This window comes from Squalius cephalus, assembly GCF_949319135.1.
Source record: "Squalius cephalus genome assembly, chromosome: 7".
In the NCBI taxonomy this organism is placed as follows: domain Eukaryota; kingdom Metazoa; phylum Chordata; class Actinopteri; order Cypriniformes; family Leuciscidae; genus Squalius; species Squalius cephalus.
The window spans coordinates 31,595,100-31,616,937 of record NC_137128.1 but is presented as its reverse complement, the minus strand read 5'-3'; the positions used below and the strand labels follow the sequence as shown (position 1 = coordinate 31,616,937).

The 21,838-nt window shown below is 35.6% G+C and overlaps 2 protein-coding genes across 2 annotated transcripts in view; both read left to right on the top strand.

Moving 5' to 3' along the window:
- Positions 1-280: 280 nt before the first annotated feature.
- On the top strand, positions 281-10,425 carry atp6v0b (ATPase H+ transporting V0 subunit b). Its single transcript, XM_079875974.1, has 8 exons — positions 281-590; positions 1,336-1,384; positions 1,567-1,650; positions 1,952-2,029; positions 2,220-2,289; positions 5,672-5,723; positions 5,831-6,021; positions 8,848-10,425. Exons 1-8 carry the CDS (start codon positions 521-523, stop codon positions 8,872-8,874), a joined length of 621 nt encoding a protein of 206 aa, XP_079732100.1. The 5' UTR covers positions 281-520; the 3' UTR covers positions 8,875-10,425.
- Positions 10,426-12,390: 1,965 nt separating this feature from the next.
- The window catches only part of b4galt2 (UDP-Gal:betaGlcNAc beta 1,4- galactosyltransferase, polypeptide 2), a 106,819-nt gene continuing 97,371 nt past the window's right edge, over positions 12,391-21,838 (top strand). Inside the window, exon 1 of the mRNA XM_079876229.1 lies at positions 12,391-12,789. The gene's annotated coding sequence lies outside the window, so the exon portion shown is untranslated. The remainder of the gene's footprint in view (positions 12,790-21,838) is intronic.

Here is a 21,838-nt window from a genome sequence, read left to right as displayed (position 1 = left end):
CCCAGAATTTTATTTTATTAATCTTATGAAAATGAACATGACAGAGTTGCCGATGTCTTTTTTTATAGACAACAGACAATATATGTTAATAAATGACAAAATATGTATGGCAGACAAACGGACAGTAGCAAAACAAATGAACATCTATATTTTCTTAGTAAAGTGTCGCTTAGCAAAGTAGCTAAATTCAATGAATATGTTTAAATTGTTTGCTTATGTTATTAGATATATCGACAAAGGGAAACCAATATGAGCTGACCGGAGATCAGCGTTTAAGATCACTAAAAGGAAGAGTGACGTTGTGCGTCACGTGCACAGCTCGAGCTCGTCACATGATCAGCTGGTGACTCCTTCCCCTCTGATGGATGCAGGATTTACAGCCTTCGCCGCTTCGAAGGGCTCACAGGAATCCATTTCTCTTCAAAATACAGTTATCCAACAGAAAATAACATCACCGTAGCTTTAGGTTTATTCGTGGGAGAACCTTTAGAGAGCAAAACTGGCGCTGTTGTTGGAGTGGATGATGAACGGGCACGCAATTTTATACACCGGGGTCACTTTGGCCTTCTGGACGACCATCCTGATTGTCGGTAAGCGCTAACGAGTCCTGCTGACATAAGCACATAAATAACACACGCATCTTAATATAACTATCTTTATTCGTACGCAGATATCTTTATAATCTTTCTCTGTTTCTCATGTTTCTTTAGCTGGAAAGCCATTTTCTGGCTAGCATCAACTGACGTTAGCTGTCATACACTAGCACGATTACGTCAAATAATAATTTAAATATAATTTTAATGGTATTAAAGGCTGTTGTCATAAAACATTGGTGTAAACATTTTAAATTCGAGATCTAGTGATAGTACCAACAATTTTTAAAGGCTGACATTGAGAATTAGACATACACCTGCTCTGATGAGAACGTAAATAATGTTAGCTAACGTTACGTTAGAGTTAAAAAATGTTTGTCTAGTATTTTTTCTGTTCTTCTCCACACATGGGCTGGAATAGCACAGTAACAAAATACAATATGTAATATGGATTTACAAAAAAAAAGTAACTTAGTTCTAGGCTGTTAAACAGGGTTTTATGACTAAATGAGGAAGATGGCTCTCACATGACTGTGAGCTTTCACACATACCCTCTATGATTCTGGATGGAAAAAGGCTATCCATATTTGGCCTTTTATTCAGATTATTCCACTGATTTTAGTTCTCTTTTTGGTTTAGATGAAAACTATATCACTTTTATACTTTATCACTTTCTGACATACTCTGCTTATTTACATGTAACTTAAAAACTACTAATCATCTTTTTTTTTTCTCCCCAAAGGTACTTGCTATACGATTTTTGATCTTGGATTTCGATTTGATATAGCATGGTATGTGTTCAGTAAGACAATCCTTGAAACATTAAAGCATGTTATTGCTAAGCAGGCTTTTCTTGTTCACTACAGTAACATTTGTTATATAACTGATATCCACAGAACTTAATGTAAGACTTGAAGTAAATTAATAAAATGCTTCTTATGATGTCTTGATAACCTAACCTTTTCTGTCACAGGTTTTTAACGGAGACTTCTCCATTTATGTGGGCTAATCTTGGAATTGGCCTGGCCATCTCTCTGTCTGTTGTTGGAGCTGCATGGTGAGACTGTCCATTTCCTCTTTTTAGTCTGTCACAAAAGCAACAATGGGAAATTTTGACATGTTGTAGTACAGTTTTCCTTATCCTCTTCTACAGTGCTTAGTTGAAAGAGGTCCATAAAAAAGAAGCATTCAACTCTTTTTATCAGTAGCTCACTCACCAAAATATGATCTAATGCAAAAGCTTACAGCATGCTCCTTTTGTAGTATATACATATTTGGATATTTGAATGGTGCTAAACAAACAGTCAGTGACATACTTGTATGTGGAAAATGATGTATTTTGTCTTGTGACTCTGCAGGGGGATTTACATCACTGGGTCCAGCATTATTGGTGGCGGAGTCAAAGCCCCTAGAATCAAGACCAAAAATCTTGTCAGGTATATGCAGTGTGCTTAAAGTTTTATGTGAAAATATTCTCCTTTTTTTTTGCTGCCTAATATCCTGATTTAGTTTGATTTAATTTGTTCTTATGATTCCTTCTGTCTTGTAACTCGGGTTTATTTGCTTGCCTAAGGCTTTTTTGGCTCACATTTGCACTTAGTGACAGTTGATTTTTTTTATTTCTAGCATTATCTTTTGTGAAGCTGTTGCCATTTATGGGATCATCATGGCAATTGTCATTAGCAATTTGGCAGAGGTAAGTTAAAACCTATTTAATTCTTTGAACACATTGGCTTTAGAGTAGGGCTGCAACTAACGATTATTTTGATAATCGATTAATCGGACGATTATTTTTTCGATTAGTCGATTAATCGGATAGGTTTTTTTAAAAATTCAATTTGATTTTTGTTTATAACTAAATAAAACCCTAAATCAGGGTATTTATGTGTAAACGTGTACTTTAAAAAGTGCAAAAGCCACACATTGAGTTTTACTAATATAATCTTTAATTTTTACATTTTAAACCCCAAACACAAAAGTTTGTCCAGTTTTTAAACAGTAAAACTTCTTTAAATATCCAAAATATAAATAAACAAAACAAAATATTGAGTTGCGCTGCTCATATAAACTTCACATTATGAAATTAGGACACAAACATGTTTGTAATAAGATATTAAGCAGCAGATTTTGAATTCCAATGTAGAATGCGATCTGTTATTTCTTGATAACAGACCGCTGCGAAGTATAACCAAAGTCCTTTTAGGCAAGTCGTGCCACTCGGCCGCCATCTTGGCAACGCCTCCGGGCAGCTATTTCGGACTAACAAGACCAGGCTCCTATCTAAATGAATGGGCAGAGAGTCAGAACTGCACTTTCACTGGTCACCGGGACATAAAAACGGCATGTATAGAAACAGCAGTAAAATATGATAAAAATCGCTGAAAAAGTTTGATGACTTTGCCCCAAAATAAGGTTTAAAACGCCTTTTCCCCCACAGGTTATACTTTTACTACGCATGCGCAAGGATTCACGTTCACACCAACTTCATTTACGTCTCTATCCAGAATGCCGGTGTTGTGCCAAGCACTTAAACAATTATATGTATTTAAATGTCTGAAACCTAAAATAAACATTATGTGGTTAAAAACACTGAACAGTTGTGATATAGCCTATGACAAGCGCTGAGCGCGTCCGTCTTTGGCTCAGCGCCAGCCACAGCGCGAAAGCACAGGTTGAATATGGCAGTTATGTCACGTCACTGTACATTCGCTCCTTAGTGGTCAGCTGCTGACTGTTAAAAGCAGATGATTGGCTTTCCAGCGGGAGGGGCGGGACATGTGCATACAACCGCCATCTTTGCCGTTACGGGTTTTCCTTATATAGTTGTATTGAGGATTGAGGAAGTGGCATGTCTCTTATATAAATTGTCTCTGGTATAACACACCAGAAAAACAGAGCGTTGCTATGGACGCAAGATTCTAACCGTAGAGACGGAACGGACTATTTTCTAGGGCTGTACTGTCCTAGTCGATTAGTTGGTCGATACGTTCTGGTTCGACCAAAATTCTGATTGGTCGATTTTCTGCCGTGTTTATTTCATCAGTTTTGCCGCGCTGAGGCGCGCTCATTTCATCAGGTGGAAAGCACTAACTGCTAATGGGGGTGTTTTCAGAGTACCCTTGTTTCACTGTAACAGTCTGTCTTCAAAACACCCCCCTTGTTTTCACCTTTTTTGGATTAGTTCAACCCAAGAGAGAGCGTCGAGCGTAGAAGGTTTGATCTGCTGAATATTATTTATTTAATTGTGAGAGCGTTTAATAGTCAGTCCTCTTCTAACATGTCAACAACAAAGAAATCGACAGTGTGGCAGCATTTTGTTAAAATTGATAACAGGAAAAAGGTCGAATGCAAAGTTTGCAAGCAACAGTTTTCCACAGCTTGACGACAAACATGACATATCATCTAAAAGTGGTAAGCTCACTTGTCTGCGTTAGCTTGCCCTGTCTGTTTTGAGTAGGCTATGAACATATCAGAATTAGCATATTTCAATGTTTTAGTGTGATAACCTAACTTTTTTATTTTTTATTTGGAGCCTAATGCGCAATTGCGCTGTGCTGTTGGTTGTGTTAGTTTTGAGATGCTTTATTTTTCAGTTATGCACTTTATTTAGTTTCTGCTCTTGATCTGGTTTGTTTAATAAATATTATTTTTTTATTAAAGTGGACGTGCCTTTTGTGTTTATTAAGAGTAAAAGCTTTAAGTTAATAGTCTATTCGTGTCTCAGCTGCGAAGCTGAGCTCATGTTCAGCCTCGCTCGGTGCGAGGACATGCACGGTGAAATGATAGTGTCTGACAGTTATAACATATTATTATAACATATGACAAAAATAATTGTCTAAATTATGTTGCATATTCCTCAACAGTTCTTGTGATGATATCACTAGTTGACAACATAGTACTATTTTCGGAAATCATAGGCTATGATATTGCGCAGGTGCACGTGATGCAGCGCTGTCAGAGCTGACAGACTCGAGTGTCAGACTCATTTCAGTGCAAAATAATTAGGTCAAAAACGATTTAATATACTGCAAATAGCCTAGTAGTTGTTTATGTTTATTTATAATTCATTTAGGCGGACAACAAGGCTACCAAGTACTGCGCACAGTGCGCATCTAATTAATTTAACGTTTTTTTTTTCTAACGTCATTTTTAGTCGATTTTTAGTCGAAAATTTCAGGACTTCAGTCGACCAAGATTTTCTTTGGTTGAGTACAGCCCTACTATTTTCTTTAGCGGAAGCAATACAATCATTTTTAAATCAATAAACTCCTTTTTAAATCAATATTTTGTGTAAAATTATTGATTTATTTGGTGGGTAGCCATGTAATAAGCGTGATTATCCCTTACATAGTAGACAAATGCTATAAAAAGAGAGCGGAATGGAGGTACGCAGCTGACAACAGGCTTGATTAAAAGTACAGGAAAAATGATGTATTACTGCACAAGCATTCGCTGAAAACCACTGACTACAGTGACTAAAAAACAATATTTTACTGCTGCTATTAACTGCCTTTATATTTAGTGCTTCACTTTGTAAATACCATTTAATTTAACCTATTTCTGCGGTAGCGCTATTTTTAATCCATCACTTATGTTGCGAGCGAACTGATTGCGCAACCTGATGTTCGATACAAAATAGATCTAGTGTGACTGTCCCGAAGTTAGTAAACAAAGCTGTTTACACAGTAGCATTGAATTAAACTAGACTATACCATTTTCACATCTTCATATAATGAGAATATACAGTTTTTGCTTGCCGTGCTGATGTTTCTCTCCGATTACTCTCTGCCATTTCGCGAGACTGCGTTGTCATGAAAGTGACGTCATCAGTAACGCTCCCCGTGACGTGAGCAGACCAACTAATCGACAATGACATTCGTTGACAACGATTTTCATAATCGATTATTATCGATTTTATCGATTAGTTGTTGCAGCCCTACTTTAGAGTAAATCTTAAGTTCTAGGTTTAGAAAAGAGAGCAGATGTTTTCCCTAAGCTTTTTACATCATTTAAATTAGCTGTATTACATGTACAGTACGCTAGTTGTTCTCAACATTGTTTTTTTTAATGTCATTTAGAACTTCAGTGGCACGACTCCAGAAACTATTGGGTCAAGGAACTACCAAGCAGGTGCATTTTACTTCTAAATCACTTCTCATCTCGAGTGAATACATTTTTCTTTGCTTCTTCTGAGCAACCAAATGAATTTGGATGACACAGTGGTGCTGTTTTTTCAGGCTACTCCATGTTTGGTGCTGGACTCACTGTTGGCTTTTCAAACCTCTTCTGTGGCATCTGTGTTGGCATCGTGGGCAGTGGAGCTGCCCTGGCTGATGCTCAGAATGCCAGCCTCTTTGTCAAGATCCTCATTGTTGAAATTTTCGGCAGTGCCATTGGACTATTTGGAGTGATCGTAGCCATCTTGCAGGCAAGTGTTTTTTCTGAAATTACCATGTATGTTTCTTCTCCTGCAATATTTTAATATAAGTTGTTGTGGTCATTGTTCACTAAATAAAGCATAGCTTTAGTTTTTAATGTTTAAACTAAACTTTTTGGTAACACGTTACAATAAGGTCTCATTTGTTAACATTAGTTAATGTATTAACCAACATGAACTAACAATAAGCAGTACATTTATTACTGTATGTATTAATCTTTCTTAATGTTGGTTAATACAAATACAGTTGTTCATTGTTTGTTCATGTTAGTTCAGAGTGCATTAACTAATGTTAACACATGACTTTTGATTTTAATAATGTATTAGTAAATGTTGAAATTAACATTAAATAATAATAAATGCTGCAGAAGTATTGTTCAGTCTTGTTAAAGGGTAACTCTCGCCAAAATTGAACCTACTAGGCTCTTTTTGTTAATCTACCCCAGTCAAACTTTCGTGTAAAAGCATAATTAGAATGGAAACGCCACTTTTAAGATTGACCGTATTTTCGTTTTAGGTCAAAATGCCTTTTGAATGGGAGTGCATGGGGCACTTCTATGATAGCATCAAAATCGCTATTTTTAAAACACTAAGAAGGCTCGTCACAAAATAAAACTGTACTCGAAGTATCACCAGGTGCTCTACACATGAACTTGAGCATTAACTACATTGTTTGTGTACACTAAGTTTACTAAAAAGAAAGGTTTTGTACGACTGTACGACTATCAGTTAGTGTTTCCGGTGGCTGGAATTTTGTCAGTCAAAAGTAGTCAATCTCGGATAATTTTTTATCTAAGTTATGCTTTTCATTGAAATTACAAGTTCATGACATTTCCTCGTATGGAGTCAGTTCATTACGTTGCATTCGGAGATCGACTACTTTTGACTGACAAAATTCCAGCCACCGGAAACACTAACTGATAAAGTGAGTCGTACAAAACCTTTCTTTTTAGTTAACTTAGTGTACACAAACAATGTAGTCAATGCTCAAGTTCATGTGTAGAGCCCCTGGTGATACTTCGAGCTAGGGCTGTAGTCAAGACCACCTTTGTCGAGTCCAAGACAAGTCCAAGACCAGGACTAGTCGAGTCCAAGACAAGACCGAGTCCAAAAAGGTTTGAGTCCGAGTCAAGACTGAATCCAGGACAGGAAGAAAAAAAAAGTCTTATGCATGACATTATCAAGACAATTATTTTGGGTTATTATTTGTTGATCTAAAAGCAAAAACAGTGTCACAACACCCAGGATTTTTAAGTATAGACATTCCCCTTGATATCATATAAATAAATCTTCTAACCTAAAGAAAACAGAATGATGACATATGGTGATCCCTCAAAATAGCAGTGTTAGAACTGATATACAAACACCAACCCACTAGTATTACCAATAGAAATTATTAATTATATTAGCCTATAGAAATTAAATCATTATGTAATAATGAAATAATGAATGATTTTAATTTTATTTAAAATAATTGACTAATTCAAAAAACAGCAAAAAAATAATTATATAGGCCTAATGGCGCACAAAACAAAACAAAAGATGGCCAAGAATAGATCCCTGTGGAACACCCCAATGGATAGGCACTAAAATGGATCTAAAATGGGTCTAGAATATTAAAAGTATCCAGGTATGAAGTAAACTGTAAGAGTGCAACTTATGTTACATTACTTTAGTTACATTTACTTTAGTTAACTTAAGTAGGTAACTAATTAAATCTTATTGTAAAGTATTGCCACTTTTTTTTTGTTATTAAAAATAAAATTATCTGCCAGATACATAAATGTAATGTAAAAAGTTTTTGTCCTGTCCCACTTTTAGCAGCAAATCATGAGCCTTGAATTGTTAGCATGACCTTATCATTCTTGGTCTATTGATTTCTACTGACAGCAGAGAATATTAAAGTATAAGACATTTCAGGTTTTCAATTAAACATTTTGAAATCCATGAGGTGGTACTGTATTTAATTATAGATTTAATTTTTTTTTTCAATAACATATTCTACTTTGAAAGCATTTGGCCTTTATGAGTGGCCTTTATTCACTAATAAATAATGAATGAGAGAACTCAAATTACATTGTCATATTTTTTACACAGAGTAAGTATTTGTTGTGGCCATTTATTTTAAACAAGAATTTAAAGTGAATCATGCAGTTCTATGGTCCTGGTCTGATTTTTATTTGTATTTATACTGTACCTTTCATGCACCGTTTTATTCCAACAGCACTACTATTATCAAAGCACGGTAGTATTATTGTCATTACACCCATTATTCATAAATCATGTCATCAGATGGCTTGTATTTTGCTTTTAAAAGAGTAAAATGTGCATTGTCCAATCATGGATTGTATGTTAATTGACCTTTAGTTTCACTACACTCTTCATGTGAACAAGCCTTTGGTTTACCTAACAGATAAAGTGCTGTCATGAAGCATATTCTTCCCCATCTGGTTTCCAGCAGGATCATCTTTTGAATTATTTCTCATTAATATCCATCTAGCTACTTATGACCACCCTCTGGATGAATATTTTATCACCATTTCCAGTCACGCACTGTAAATTGATCTGACATGCATACTTGAATTCAGATTGAGATTATTCAGCCCCACAAGAGCAACTCCTATTAAAACGGTCATATCATATGGCTTTTGCAGTTGCAAGATGGTTTTGATATCATTTTGGTTTATCCATTCAATATTCAGTCTGTTCAGGAGAATATGTTTTGTGGCCATGAGATTTAAAATTGTGTCTGTTAACCTAGTTATTTTTTATTTTTTTACCTGTAAAATCATTAACATTGTTTCTCTCTCTGTTTAGACATCGAAAGTAAAAATGGGAGATTAGATGACTACACGACCTACAGATCAAAGACGCTGTGTTGCTGGTGCAAACAGGAGGTGTAAATACATAGTAAATTATTTAAATGTATTTTCCTTTGTGTCTGTTTTTAACCATCATTTTCTGAAGATTGAATTATTGTATGTGCACCAATTTGTCTTAAAAGAGTGCATGATCATGATGTCAAAGGCAGATCTTTGACGACTCACTTAGTTTGGCATCTCATAATACTGAAAATGAAAATATCACTTAATGTTTTTGGCCATACCTCCATAATGCCATTTTTTCAAGAATTCAAGAATTTTTATTTGAATTAAAATAGCCTAATAATATAAACAATGACCCTGCAGACAGAAAAGACTGTCAATAGACCCAATGTTCTGGTCTGTTTTGACACACAGGTTGTTATGTTTGTAATCATCTCAAATTTCAATATATATAATTCGTTGTGATTGTTCTGTACAGTACAAGAAAAGTGATCAATTGCATTAGTGTGGTTCTTTGCGTTGGATGGCTGTAAATCGTAAAGTATTCTCTTGATCGCTGTATGCAAGAATGTTCTTGTATTTGCGTGATGACACCTGGTGTATCCAGTGTGCTTGACCTGATCTCACTCTCATTTGTTGTGTTTTCATGTTGCTACAATGTTTAATTCAAGTAAACAATATCTTTGAGAAAACAGTTATACCAAAACTATGTTAAAAAAAGAAAAGAAAAAAGAATACCAGTCTCCAATTGTATTTCTACCGGTGTGGTCCCTCACTTTGTAGGGCTATCTTCAGTTCAAGAGGATATAATAATCTGATGCGTGTACATATTAAATGCAGCTGTTTATTTTTGTGTGTGAAGCATGAGGGTGTTTGCCATTCTGTATTTCCCTAGTTGTCTCCTGATTTTTGTTTACTTTTTTTTTTGGGGAAGCAAGAAGTGGTCTTTATCCCCTAGGTCCCTGTCGTTACTGTATAATACTGTCTTACAATCAAAGCTGAATGAAGGATATGTAACCAACTTTGTTGTTCATTTAATTCTGAAAATGATAGCCCAGGAAGTTCATAGCAGAACTCCACAGCAAACAGCTGTTGAAGGTTGACTTTAATTGCTTACAGACATTAGATTCCATATTTATTTTAACGCAAATTAAAACCAGGTTACTGGATTTTAAGATCGCATTTTCACAACCCAAATTTTTCATCCACTTGAAATGTTTTAAAAAGACCTACTTTCAGTTTTGCATCAGCTGAAATATTTAGCAGTACAACAACCCATTTATTCCTCACTTTCACTCGCGTAAAATGAAATATGGTGTTTTCCCTTCGCTAATGTCCATAGGTTAGTGAATTCTAACAGTAAACCACTGGTTATAACAATGATCAAACTTGTAAGATCAGTTTACCTTCTTTTAGCTGTACTTAAATGCTTTTCTGTCAATGATGTGTTTGTGAATTGGAGGTACACACTAAACATGATTTTACTAACCGCTGAATGTCCAAAATCAACTTCTGTTAATTTTCTGTTGTTTTAGTTTCTAAGGATCAATCAAACTGCGTACCCCATCTGATCTGTTATTCTTGAACTGGATTTGTGGAGTGATGCATTATTTGTATTGTTTTTTTCACCCTCATTCTTTACCTGCAAGTGTTTATTTTAAAACATTCCAACTTAGACCTGGTTGTAATGACTCAGTGGTTCAACCCACTCCTGGGGATCACACTACGAGGCTGCTTTAGGTCTCATTATAGTGGGGCTTCCAGGACCTGGATGTGGCTGTCTGTGGTCTAGTGGTTCAGGAGTTGACCTTTTTTCCATTTCTCCTGTTTCAGTGATTGTTAAATATGTTAATGTGGTGATTCCATTGTTTTGATGTGTACAAGTGGATCCTCTAGACTTCATAATTGTCCTCTAAGAAATAAAAAAGAAATGTGGAAAAGTCCAACGCCATGTTTTCTGTTTATTGTACAGTATCAGCAGTATCATTGCACAGCATAACTCAAACACTAGGTTAGCAGATGACTAATAATTCATTTATATTTTAGTGCTTTACACTATAGATGTGGAACTGCACATTCCATGATGGATCAGCCAATAGAAGTAAACTGACTACCCTCTCATTGCCATATTGCAGGAGGAAATACACTACTATTCAAATGTTTGGGTTTGGTATGAGTTTTTTTATTTTTTATTTAAAGAAGTCTCTTGCTCACCAGGGCTGCATGTATTTGATTATAATACAGCAAAAACTGTAATATTATGAAATAGTGTTACAATTTAAAAAATAACTTCTATTTTAATATATTTTAAAATGTAAGTTATTCCTCTGATTGCAAAGCTGAATTTTCAGCACCATTACTAGACTTTACTAGACTAGACCATTACTACAGTCTTCAGTGTCACATGATCTTTCAGAAATCCTTCTAATATGCTGATTTGGTGCTCACGAAACATTATCAATAAGATATTATTGATAAATTACATTATCAATTATTTTATATTATTATTACATTATCAATTATTTTATATTAATATTGAATCAAAATCCCACATATTTTATAAAACATATTTTGTGAATTCTGTGCTCCAAACTAAAATATTAATATAGTCTAGCTGTTGCGGAAACAAGTAAACACAAAACCATACTGACATACATGATGTATCTCGCCTAAAGTCATCTTGCCTATAGAATTATGTGTGTGTGAATATATATATCTATATATATGTCACATGTGTTTTATATGTTGTCATTTTACAGAATTTTTTAATAATGATTTGATATTTTGATATGGTTATCTTTTAAAATGTTTGCTGTTTCCTGAAAATCTGACAACTAGCCCTGGTCTCCCTTAATTCAAAGCAAAACTATCCCACTTTAAATATATAAATACAAATTAAAAATACAATATCAAAATGCTTTGAAAAAGAGCCAATATATTCAACTAAACATTATTTGGCTATGCTATGCATGATTTATTAAATGCAGCGTTGTACAAGCATTAGCGATCAGGTGACTGCTTTAATTATCCACCAGATGGCGCCAAAGGACGCAACACCGTTTCATGGCTTTCGTTTATTTAGCAGGTGCATCGCTTGTCACAGTTGCTGCTTATTGCTATATATATAAATAAGGCAACCCTATAAGAAACATAAAAGTAGAGTGAGCTTCACCTGTCAACCGTGACTGTAGTAAGAGAGATACATCTCATTCTTGACTGTACTGCAGTGAACATGTTTGGCTTGATTCTCTCGCTTTCAATCACGCTCGAGTGAAATTGCTTAAAATTGGAAAAAGAGCTGCTATAAGGACAAAGATGCTTCAAAATAAAAACTAAATAGTACATTTTTGTTTCAACCCAGGCAAAAAAAAAGAAAAAAAAAAAGAAAAAGGAATTCCAAAACAAAACAGTACATGCATGGCTCGACACCTATCGAGGAGATATTAACTGCGCCCTCTTGCGGTGAAAAAGCAGACCTCCGATTGAGCCTTCCGAGTCTCCGTACTAAAGAAAACCTGCCTCCCTATTTCTTTATTCGCACACCCATCATCTCTCCTCGCAAAAACACAGAACGGGCAAATGAAAATACAGGGCAAATTATTCAGTCTCATTACTGGAGTGTACGCTGTTGTTAAGGGCTCTGAACAACATGGAGAGATATAATGTTCCTGCAATATGGCATAATCCTTTCATCAGTGTGCATTTCTTTCCGAAAAATGAATTAATCGGCGTTATCTGCAGAAAGAAATAACGGTATCCGTCAAGTAACTCCCTCCTTTTTATGTGGCTATTATGATCAAACTAACTGTATTTCACACAGACGACACATTTATGGCTGAAACTGACAGTTCTTCCGAAATCGACAGTCAGCTGAAGTGAATACAACAAAGATGAATCCCTTTTAGAGGAGCTTCCTGGCTTGCAAAGGAACAAGGTAAGAAATTGCATGTTTGTGTTTATGTTTTGCAAATATGAAACATTTTAATCTCTGCACGACTTCCTTTGAACGATGCTCTTTGTTTTCTCTTAATATCACATGCTATCTTTATTGCCTGCCATCTTGATCAAGGCGTACATATATTCAGCATAGAGATGCTGCCTATACAATCTTAACTCTTGGCCAGATCACTCTACCACAAAATAGTCTTTTTAATCGAAATGCACATTTCAGCTCCTCCCAGCAGCAGAGTCGAGTATAAGCAGAGGGATGATGCTGTGTAATGGTACCCACAGCATCCATGGACAGCATCTTGCCCAGTGTCTCAGGATAGGAAGCTGGCAGGACATGTGTGGCTTTGTGGCCGAAGATCTGAGAGTGTGGAGAAGATTTTAGAGTAAACACTCTGTATGAAGCCTGGATGTTTAATGCATTATAATTATATTTGTAATGCATTTGTAATGCATCTTTAAATCACTGTAGATTCTCATTAATAACAAACACTATTATAAGACTTACATATACATGGTTATACCTTCAAAGAGTGATTTCAAATATGGTTAAAGCCACATTTCATGTCTATACTCATTCTTAAGCATGAATAGACACATTTTAATATCTATAATAATTGGAAACCATCTTTTATGAACAATAATGGATCACATTTTTTAACATAATGCATGATGTTCACAGAAAGTGTTTCTGAATATTGTGTAGTAAGCTTTCTAGAATCTTTACAAAAGTATGGCATTATTAAACATTTTCCTATTAACCTTTTGATTAGTAAATTATTAATGAGAGCACATCATGGTACTTAAGTCTCAGGGCAACCGCTGTTTATGGGGTCCAATTAACATGCTGCTGTCTTCCCTTTTTATTTAATCGGTGATTGCAGTGTAACTTGTTAATTTCACAAATTGTGATACAGTCTTAAACCGTTCCATTCTTAAAAACATCACGGTTGCTCAATGTCAGCTAATGCAGTACGGCACTGAGACCGTTTTGTTGTGTAGTATTAAGTTAAGGGGTTTTAGGGCTGTTTCTCTTTCTTTAACCATTTTTTCATCTTTATCAAGATTTTCTGCTGAATATCTCCTATCCTGTATGTTAGTCAATCTGTAACAATAACATATACTAGTCTGTAAGGACTGAAGTTTTAGCACACTAAAAGGTTTTGCTCACATGCTTGTGAATAAAAACATCTAGTACTTATTTAGATCCTGCTCTGAATATCTTGTCTGGCTTATATATATATATATATATATATATATATTAGTGCTGTCAAATCGATTAAAGGTGAACTAAGTAACTTTTTTACCTTAACCGAACAGCTTTGGAGTCATTGGAATAGTTATATGACTTTTTTCGGGTTGAATGGTGGTCGTCTCGCACCCCCCAAGCGCCTGTGAGCCGAAAAACCACCCTTGCAACTTTGGGCGTGATAGAGCTGGTAAGTCCCGCCCCTTCCGCTAACCCCACTGGACCTCTAGGTTGAAAAATCGTCAATGCAAGTGAATGGGAGAAAATAATTATTTTCTGGTCCCGTTTGAATTTTGCCATGAATGTGAACATATGTTGTCTGTGAATTTTTAATATCATTTTTCGTGTAAAGAATGCTACAATTTAGCTGGTAGAAGTTTGATACGGTTAGACTTTGTGTGAGAGCACTTTGTGGACTACAACTCTTCGCTGCTTTCGACGCAAATCTGAAGAAAGAACAGCCCATTTGGTTTGAATGTTGACATTTGGGTACAAAACACACAGGCATCTCGATCTGTCTCCATATATTATCGCAGCATTAGCACCGTGATTTGACAAGTGGAGGGAAATGTGTTATGGGGTGACGTCACATAGGCGACATGTAGTCTTTCTCGTTATGTCTTTTCCACAACTGCTGGCCAAAGAATCATACAATATACTGTCAAACTTGTAACATGAAAAATTATATAAAAAATTCACAGACAACATATGTTCACATTCATGGCACAATTCAAACGGGACCAGAAAATAATTATTTTCTCTCATTCACTTGCATTGACGATTTTTCAACCTAGAGGTCCACTTGGGGTTTTACGGATGGGCGGGACTTACCAGCTCTATATCAGTATCGCGTGATATCAGGTCCCGCGATGTAACGAATTGCTACGGCAAAAAAAATCTGCTAAAATTCTGTCATTATTGCGCTCCCTCACGCTGTTCGAACCCGAATGAAGAAGACGTTTTAAAAGAATGTCCCATCTGCTTTGATGTCGTTGATCTATAGCCTCTGAGTCGCCAACGAGTTTTTCGACAGTGTTGTCAAATATCTATTCCGAAGCTGTAGCGGGAGCTCTATAGAGAAACCTGCGAGCAAAAAGCGAGAATACAGCGAAGAAATTCCCGAAACTGCATAGCCCTGCTTTAATCACGATTATTCGCATCTAACATAAAAGTTTTTGTTTATATAATTTAAATGTGTGTGTGTGTGAATAAATATACATATACACATAAATATAAATTTATATATATATATGCATGCATACATAAATGGGTGTGTGTATATACACAGACATATATAATATAAACAAAATCTTTTGTGTAAGATGTGATTAATCGTGATTATGTGTGTGTATATATAGGATTTTATATATAACTAAATAAATAAATATTTAATGTAAAGTACATTAAAATATAATTCAGATTTTTCTTTCTACTCTACACAGAGTAACATATTAGACTGGCATAGACAATTAATTCTGATTATTCTGATAGGCTACTCCTGTTGTTTTATCCTGTTTTAACAGTGGTGTGATTGTGAACCTGAATTCTCTGCATATCACCGACAGGATGGAAAGTTAAATAGGGTGTCAATTTGAGTTGAGTTGAGCTGTACTCATTTACAATCAGTCACTTCTCTTGTCTGATATGAGGTCCATTAGTTCTCGTCGGTTCCTCCAAGTGACTCTCTCTCAATGTCTGTATCTGTTCCTCTCATTCACCCACACAGTCTGCTTTTTAAGCTCTTTCTACAGCACGATATCCGAGAGGCCCAAGGGCAGGTTGTCCATTGGTCCATTTTACAGTTTGTTTTAAACAGGAGCTGCTCTGTTTGGCTAATCTGCCTCCATCCACCAGAGATAAATGGCCTTTCAAGTCTGCTGCGGCCCATGAGTTCCTTTCCTTATATGATGGGAATGGTTTTGATGGGAAATTAGGGATCAATGTGTATTGTGCTATGCTGAACGGATACACAAGGCATGTCTATAGAGCGAAACCGTTGGGTGTTGGGATTTGTTGTCATGGGAACAGTAAGACCCGTAACACAAAGGTGGCATGAAGTGGACAGCTTTGTTTTGTACACTGGCTTTTGTCTCTTCCTCAGCAACAGTTTAAAGTTCATTTTTCTGAACTCACGAGCGTGAAAGTAACAAATTATTTACGACATAAGACAAGTCTAGTTGTGCCCTGGAGTACAAAATGTGTTTGTCGGTTGTTGTTTATTTCTTGGGGAGTTGCAAGGGTATTTAGGTGAATGGGGATAATCATGTCTAAGTCTATCCAGATGCCAACTTGGAGGTCCGTCCAAACGAAGGCTTCAGCTGCGGCGGTTTAATTTGTCTCTTGGCTCTGAGTAGAGTGAGCAGCTGGACTTGAGGCAGGGAAAAGCTGGGGCCGCGGTCTGTGGAGCTCACACGCTAACAGAGCTGGAGCGCAGCCACCAAAGCCTTTCTTCAGCTTGTTTGTGTGCAGTATGAACTGTGTATTGAGACAATGCTGTGTAATTAGCCGTTCGGGTTCACATTTTTTCTCAGGGAATGTCTCTGCAATGGTTTACCTTTGTGATGTTCAGAATTAGATACATTTCAAACTCTGAAAGAGAAAAAGGACTCGATTACATAACTGCCTGGTGTTCAAATAAGGCTGCTGAAATGTTGTCTTGCTTGAGTTAGCCTTAAGGAATAGTCCAGGTTCAATACAAGTTAAGCTCAAATGGATGCATGTGTTTGTGCCATAACGAAAAAAAATCATTCTGACTCATCTCTAGATTTCTCGAGGATACAAATTATGGAGGATTTATTAAGAAATATTTAGCAGTTCTGTTATTGTTAACTAAATTACATTTTTTTTGTTAGTCGAAATAAAGCTGAAATAAATAAATAAATATAAATATTAGATGAAAATTAATATAAGTTCTACTAAGTAAAAGCACGTTACACTTACGGTAACACTTAACAAAAAGGTTTCATTAGTTAACATTAGTTAAATACAATAGTTAACATGAACTAAGAATGAACAATACTTCTACATGATTTATTAATCTTAGTTGATGTTCATTTCAGCATTTACTAATACATTATTAAAATCAAAAGTTGTGTTTGTTAACATTAGTTAATGCTCTGTAAACTAACATGAACAAACACTGAACGACAAACATTAAAGCTGCAGTCCATAGTTTTTCCTTTTTGTCGCCATCTCTGTTCGAAATCTGCAATTGCAGTTATTCGCGGAATTGTCAACTTTATGTGGGTTGTGCCTCGGCACGGCACAGCGCGGATGAATCCAATGTTTTGAGGAGAATGTGCGGCTGTCAGTCGCCACGCCGGTGTGGATACTGTCATTCAGAATCACAGATTCTACTTTTTGGAAGTATGACCAACATCAAATTTTCACTGGAAAATCTGAACAAGTAACATTCACGTTTGTTCTGATTCAAGTTTGTGTAAACAAATTTATCCTTGTTTTTGCATGTGCCCGGTTGCTGTCTCTTTTTTTTCTGTAGCCACTCCGAAGTCCGAAGTCTTTTGCATTTTACAACGGGTGAATCTTCAGTTGTCACTGGTGATTGTCGTTTGAACCTTTCTGGATCCGCCATCAAATTGATGAGTTTAATTATATCAAGTGCTGTGAGAAAAGGCTATAAATCTCCACCTCCAACATCCTCACACGCAATATAGCCTACTAGCCGAGACTCCTTCTTTATGTGTACAGATGTGACGTAATGACGCAAAGACATGCTCAAATTTCCTGCGGAAATCCACCAGTAACACTGGAATTAGAAACATTATTACAAGCTTACCGTTTTGAATCGAGCTAAGGCAAGCAGATAGTTTTGAACACTGGCTGGTTATGTATTTGCTCAAATTTTTATTTTGGATAATTTTTAAACCTAAAAAAGTTATGGAATGCAGCTTTAACAAAGATTAATAAATACGTCAACAAATGTATTGCACATTGTTAATTCATGTTAGTTAATACATTAACTAATGTTAACAAATGAGACCTTACTGTAAAGTGTTACCAAAATTACTGAAACTTAACACTAAAAAATATATTTGTAAAAAATAAAAGATGATTCAAAATATAAATAAATACTATAATAGTATATAAATAATACAGCAATACAAAAAAACTGATGTAAAGCTTTCAATTTTATAAAAGCTTGTTTAGTATCTGAGCTGTAAAGTTGTTATAATTTTTCTGGTTATTTTAGGGTTTTAGACATTGTATTTTTGAGGCAATAAAGATGTTAAATTGAATATATCTTTTTACCCTTAGTAAGCTTTTTTACACTACTTCTTGTGGCTATATTATTGGCACAGGGAATATTTTTTAAATAACATTTATGGATTGCCTCCATTTACTTCTAGTGTAAGTGCCTCACTGTAACCAAAGTCCCTTTGGTTAAAGACAGAGAAGTGACATTGTATGGGGATGGGAGAAACTCACCCAAATTAGCTTTGGTTAAACAGGTGTTTAATAATTTGGGTAAATGTGTAAGCTAGATTTATGCATATTTTTTCACATCTTCATGGACACCACAATGATTTCCCTCGTGTGGAATATTTTTCCTTGTAATTATGTATGGTTTGCAAAAATGGCAACTGCTGCGTTTGTGTAGATGAGAAAGCAAAGTGTATGCGTGTTGTGCACACGCTACATTATGGCCAAGCATACGCCCTTAAAATATCATCTGAGTAACGTACCACAGACTTCAGACTAGGTTTTTCCTGGTCAGTGGCGGAATTGTTTTCTGGAACTGCAAAATAGCACCAGGGAATGTTTGCGCCGGAACACACCTCCTCTTTTCGCTGAACCGCCCCTGGGAGCACAAGTTCATTCCCTAATTTACAGACGTGCATCTGTGGAGGGAAAAGTCCGCTGTGCGTCGGGTGCAAAATAGGAATGATACATGTGTTGGTGTACAAAGTCAATTGCGCTGGGTGCAAGATAGGGCCCTGTAAGTCTTTGCTGTAACCCAGATACAAGTTGAAATAAAATGTGGTAATCCACATTATTTTCTTATATATTTTCTTAAATATAAGTTCTGTCAATTGAACTTAACTTGCATTGAACATGGAATATTCCTTTAATTTGGTTCATCTGCAAAGATGAAATATTAAATTTGTCTATTTACAGTAGCCTACAACTGACATTTTAAGATCATATCTTGATACTTCTTTCCTTTTTACACCTCCGTATTTTCAGACCTTGCATTTTTCTCTTCGCTTATTCAAGCTATTGTAGAGAAGGTAACATAACACAGCACAGGATCTTGAAAGTGTCTTGAAGTGGATCTCAAAGTAGTGAGTTGAATGTGTTTTGAAAAGTATAGGCTACTGTATACGTGTTGTAAGATTGAAAGAGTAGCTGAGTGGGTCTTCATGCAGAGTACCATTGAATCTGAAATTGATGTCACGTTCACATCCCACTGAACAGGTGCTGGCCACAGATTTACAGCCAGAGGAAGATGGAAGCCTGCAGGCAGAAAAGCACATTTTAGGCATATATTTTCAATATGTGGTCCTTAGCCTCCTACTGTACCTCTCAATATGAAGCATCTAATTTAGCTTATTTTAATCTTTAGCGATTAGTGGGTGGAGTTTTCTTCAGTTCATATTCAGTATTTTTTTGCTGAGTCTGACTTTGTAACCCAATTTGAGCTTGACAGCTCTAACTGGTGTATAGCTAAAGCTGCTTGAAGCTTATCCAAAACAACTTAAAATTATGTTTTTCTTTTCTTAATTGATTTAGGGTTCTTCACTAAAGCAGTAATTTAGTTTAGTTTTTCTCTGTGTTTTAGTTGTCCGTGAATGATGTGTTGTGAAAGACCTTGTTTTTTTTTCCCCTCTAGTGTAATTATTATAATGAGACTGTTTATGTGAAGCAAGCAGCGTTTCATTTGGACTCTATTCGTGTGAACCATTTTCACAGTGTTCTACTTTTAAAAAAAATACATAATCTTAAATGAATCTCAAAATATTGGCAGGATGGAGAACACTTTAGGCTATTAGACATTTTACTTGTCAATACGGTGCTGTTTTCAAGTAACTTATAGGAGTGGAAACATGCCAGTAACCTTGATTAACGGAGCTCTTTATGTCCCAGATCCATATATTCCTGTACAGAAAATCAATATCTTTGTCTGATTCGTTAAGTTTTTATTATGAGTCAAAGTAAGAGTTGTAAAAAGTGACCTCCTCTGTTTTTAACATCCCTCCAGATTTTAGGATAAAAAGCTCTTTACATTAATAGAAGTGTGAGTGTTTTTATGAAGTGGCATGCAGAGTATGTTGTTTGCAGAGCTCTAGATCGTAGGTTTAGGGTTGTGTGCCAGCGTGAGGTGAATGGTGTCATGTCCATAGGGAGACTGGTATTCAGAGTAATGAAATGGTAGCCAGAGGTCTGTGACTCTCAGCGCGACTCTCTTCACCTGCTGCCATGAGCGTTTATCAACTCTTTGGTCCTGCACGGGTATGACATGTCATGCCACTGACCCCTCTACTTCACATCCATGTGGCAGTGCTGTTAATTGAGTGGATGCAATCCCCTTCTCTTTTTGTCATTGGTTTGTGAAAGTGCAAGCAAGATTTGGTTCTTTTTTTTTTTCTTTTTTTTTTTGACTCTCTTTTTAGCTAAACCCTAAACGTAAACATGGACATGTGGGTGAGTACTATCCCTTTAAGTGAAATTTGACAAATCAAAGCGAGTAAAGCAAAATGATTTTCATGTGCATAAGCTCAAATATTTTTAAAAATATTTTAACAGTAATTTAAGATATTTTTCAAATAATTTTACCACAGGGAAATGGCCTTTAATGTATAAAAAAAACAGGGTCTGGTTAAATTTGAATAGAATTAATAAAAGTTTTTAAAATAGTACAATAGTTTTGTGTGTATTTTAAATGGTCTATAATGAAATATAAGACTACAGTGTGTTTTTTCTAATTTGTTTATGGTGTGACATGCAAAATACTGTATCACATTATACTCCAAATATAATGTCACACCATATTAATTTGCACGCTGTTAGAGAAGTCTGTTGTCTAATTGAAATCAGCTAACATACTTGTAGCGTGTCCACTTTCATTGAGCAACAATGCTTTTAATGAAGCAATTTTAACAAAGAGAGCACTTGTTGGAGCACTTAGGGCAATATTAGTGTAGTCTAATAATGAAATTTGAAAAATTATCATGATTTTAATGAAAATCTGTTTGATTTGGAATGGTATTTTGTGGTATTACAAAAATGTTCATTATGGAGGCAAAACTATTTTATATCAAGGGATTATTTGTTTATTTATTTAAAAAAGCATATTTGTCAAATTATCTGTCAATACTTTTCAGGCCTTTTGGTCGGTAACACGTCTACAATGTTCCCTCTGTAGGCAACTCATTAGGTTTTGAAACAGAGCATTAGTGATTTTCAGCAGAAAGATTAGTTATATCCACACCTCACTAGTTCATACGTGCCTTCACGTGTGATAAGTTTCACACTTCTTTGGTGTGAGATATTGCTTGGCTTGTTATTGGCCTCAGAGAGTATATTTAAGATACTAAAAGCATGCATGGCCATGTTGAGATGGTAACACTTTACAATAAGCTTATATTTGTTAATATTAGTTAACTACATTGGTTAACATTAACTAACAATGAGCAATACTTCTACACTATTTATTAATATTAGTTCATGTTAATCTCGCCATTTACTGTATTTGTAAGCTCAAAAGTTGCATCTGTTAACATTAGTTAATGCACTGTGAACATTAACATTTTTATTAACTAACATT

What these genes read in the sequence shown, in the direction of transcription:
- atp6v0b (XM_079875974.1), top strand. Translation starts at nt 521, where the DNA reads ATGATGAACGGGCACGCAATTTTATACACCGGGGTCACTTTGGCCTTC. An exon ending in AAGACCAAAAATCTTGTCAG is followed by an intron (nt 2,030 to 2,219) that starts GTATATGCAGTG and finishes TTTTATTTCTAG; the next exon opens with CATTATCTTTTGTGAAGCTG. An exon ending in GTCAAGGAACTACCAAGCAG is followed by an intron (nt 5,724 to 5,830) that starts GTGCATTTTACT and finishes CTGTTTTTTCAG; the next exon opens with GCTACTCCATGTTTGGTGCT.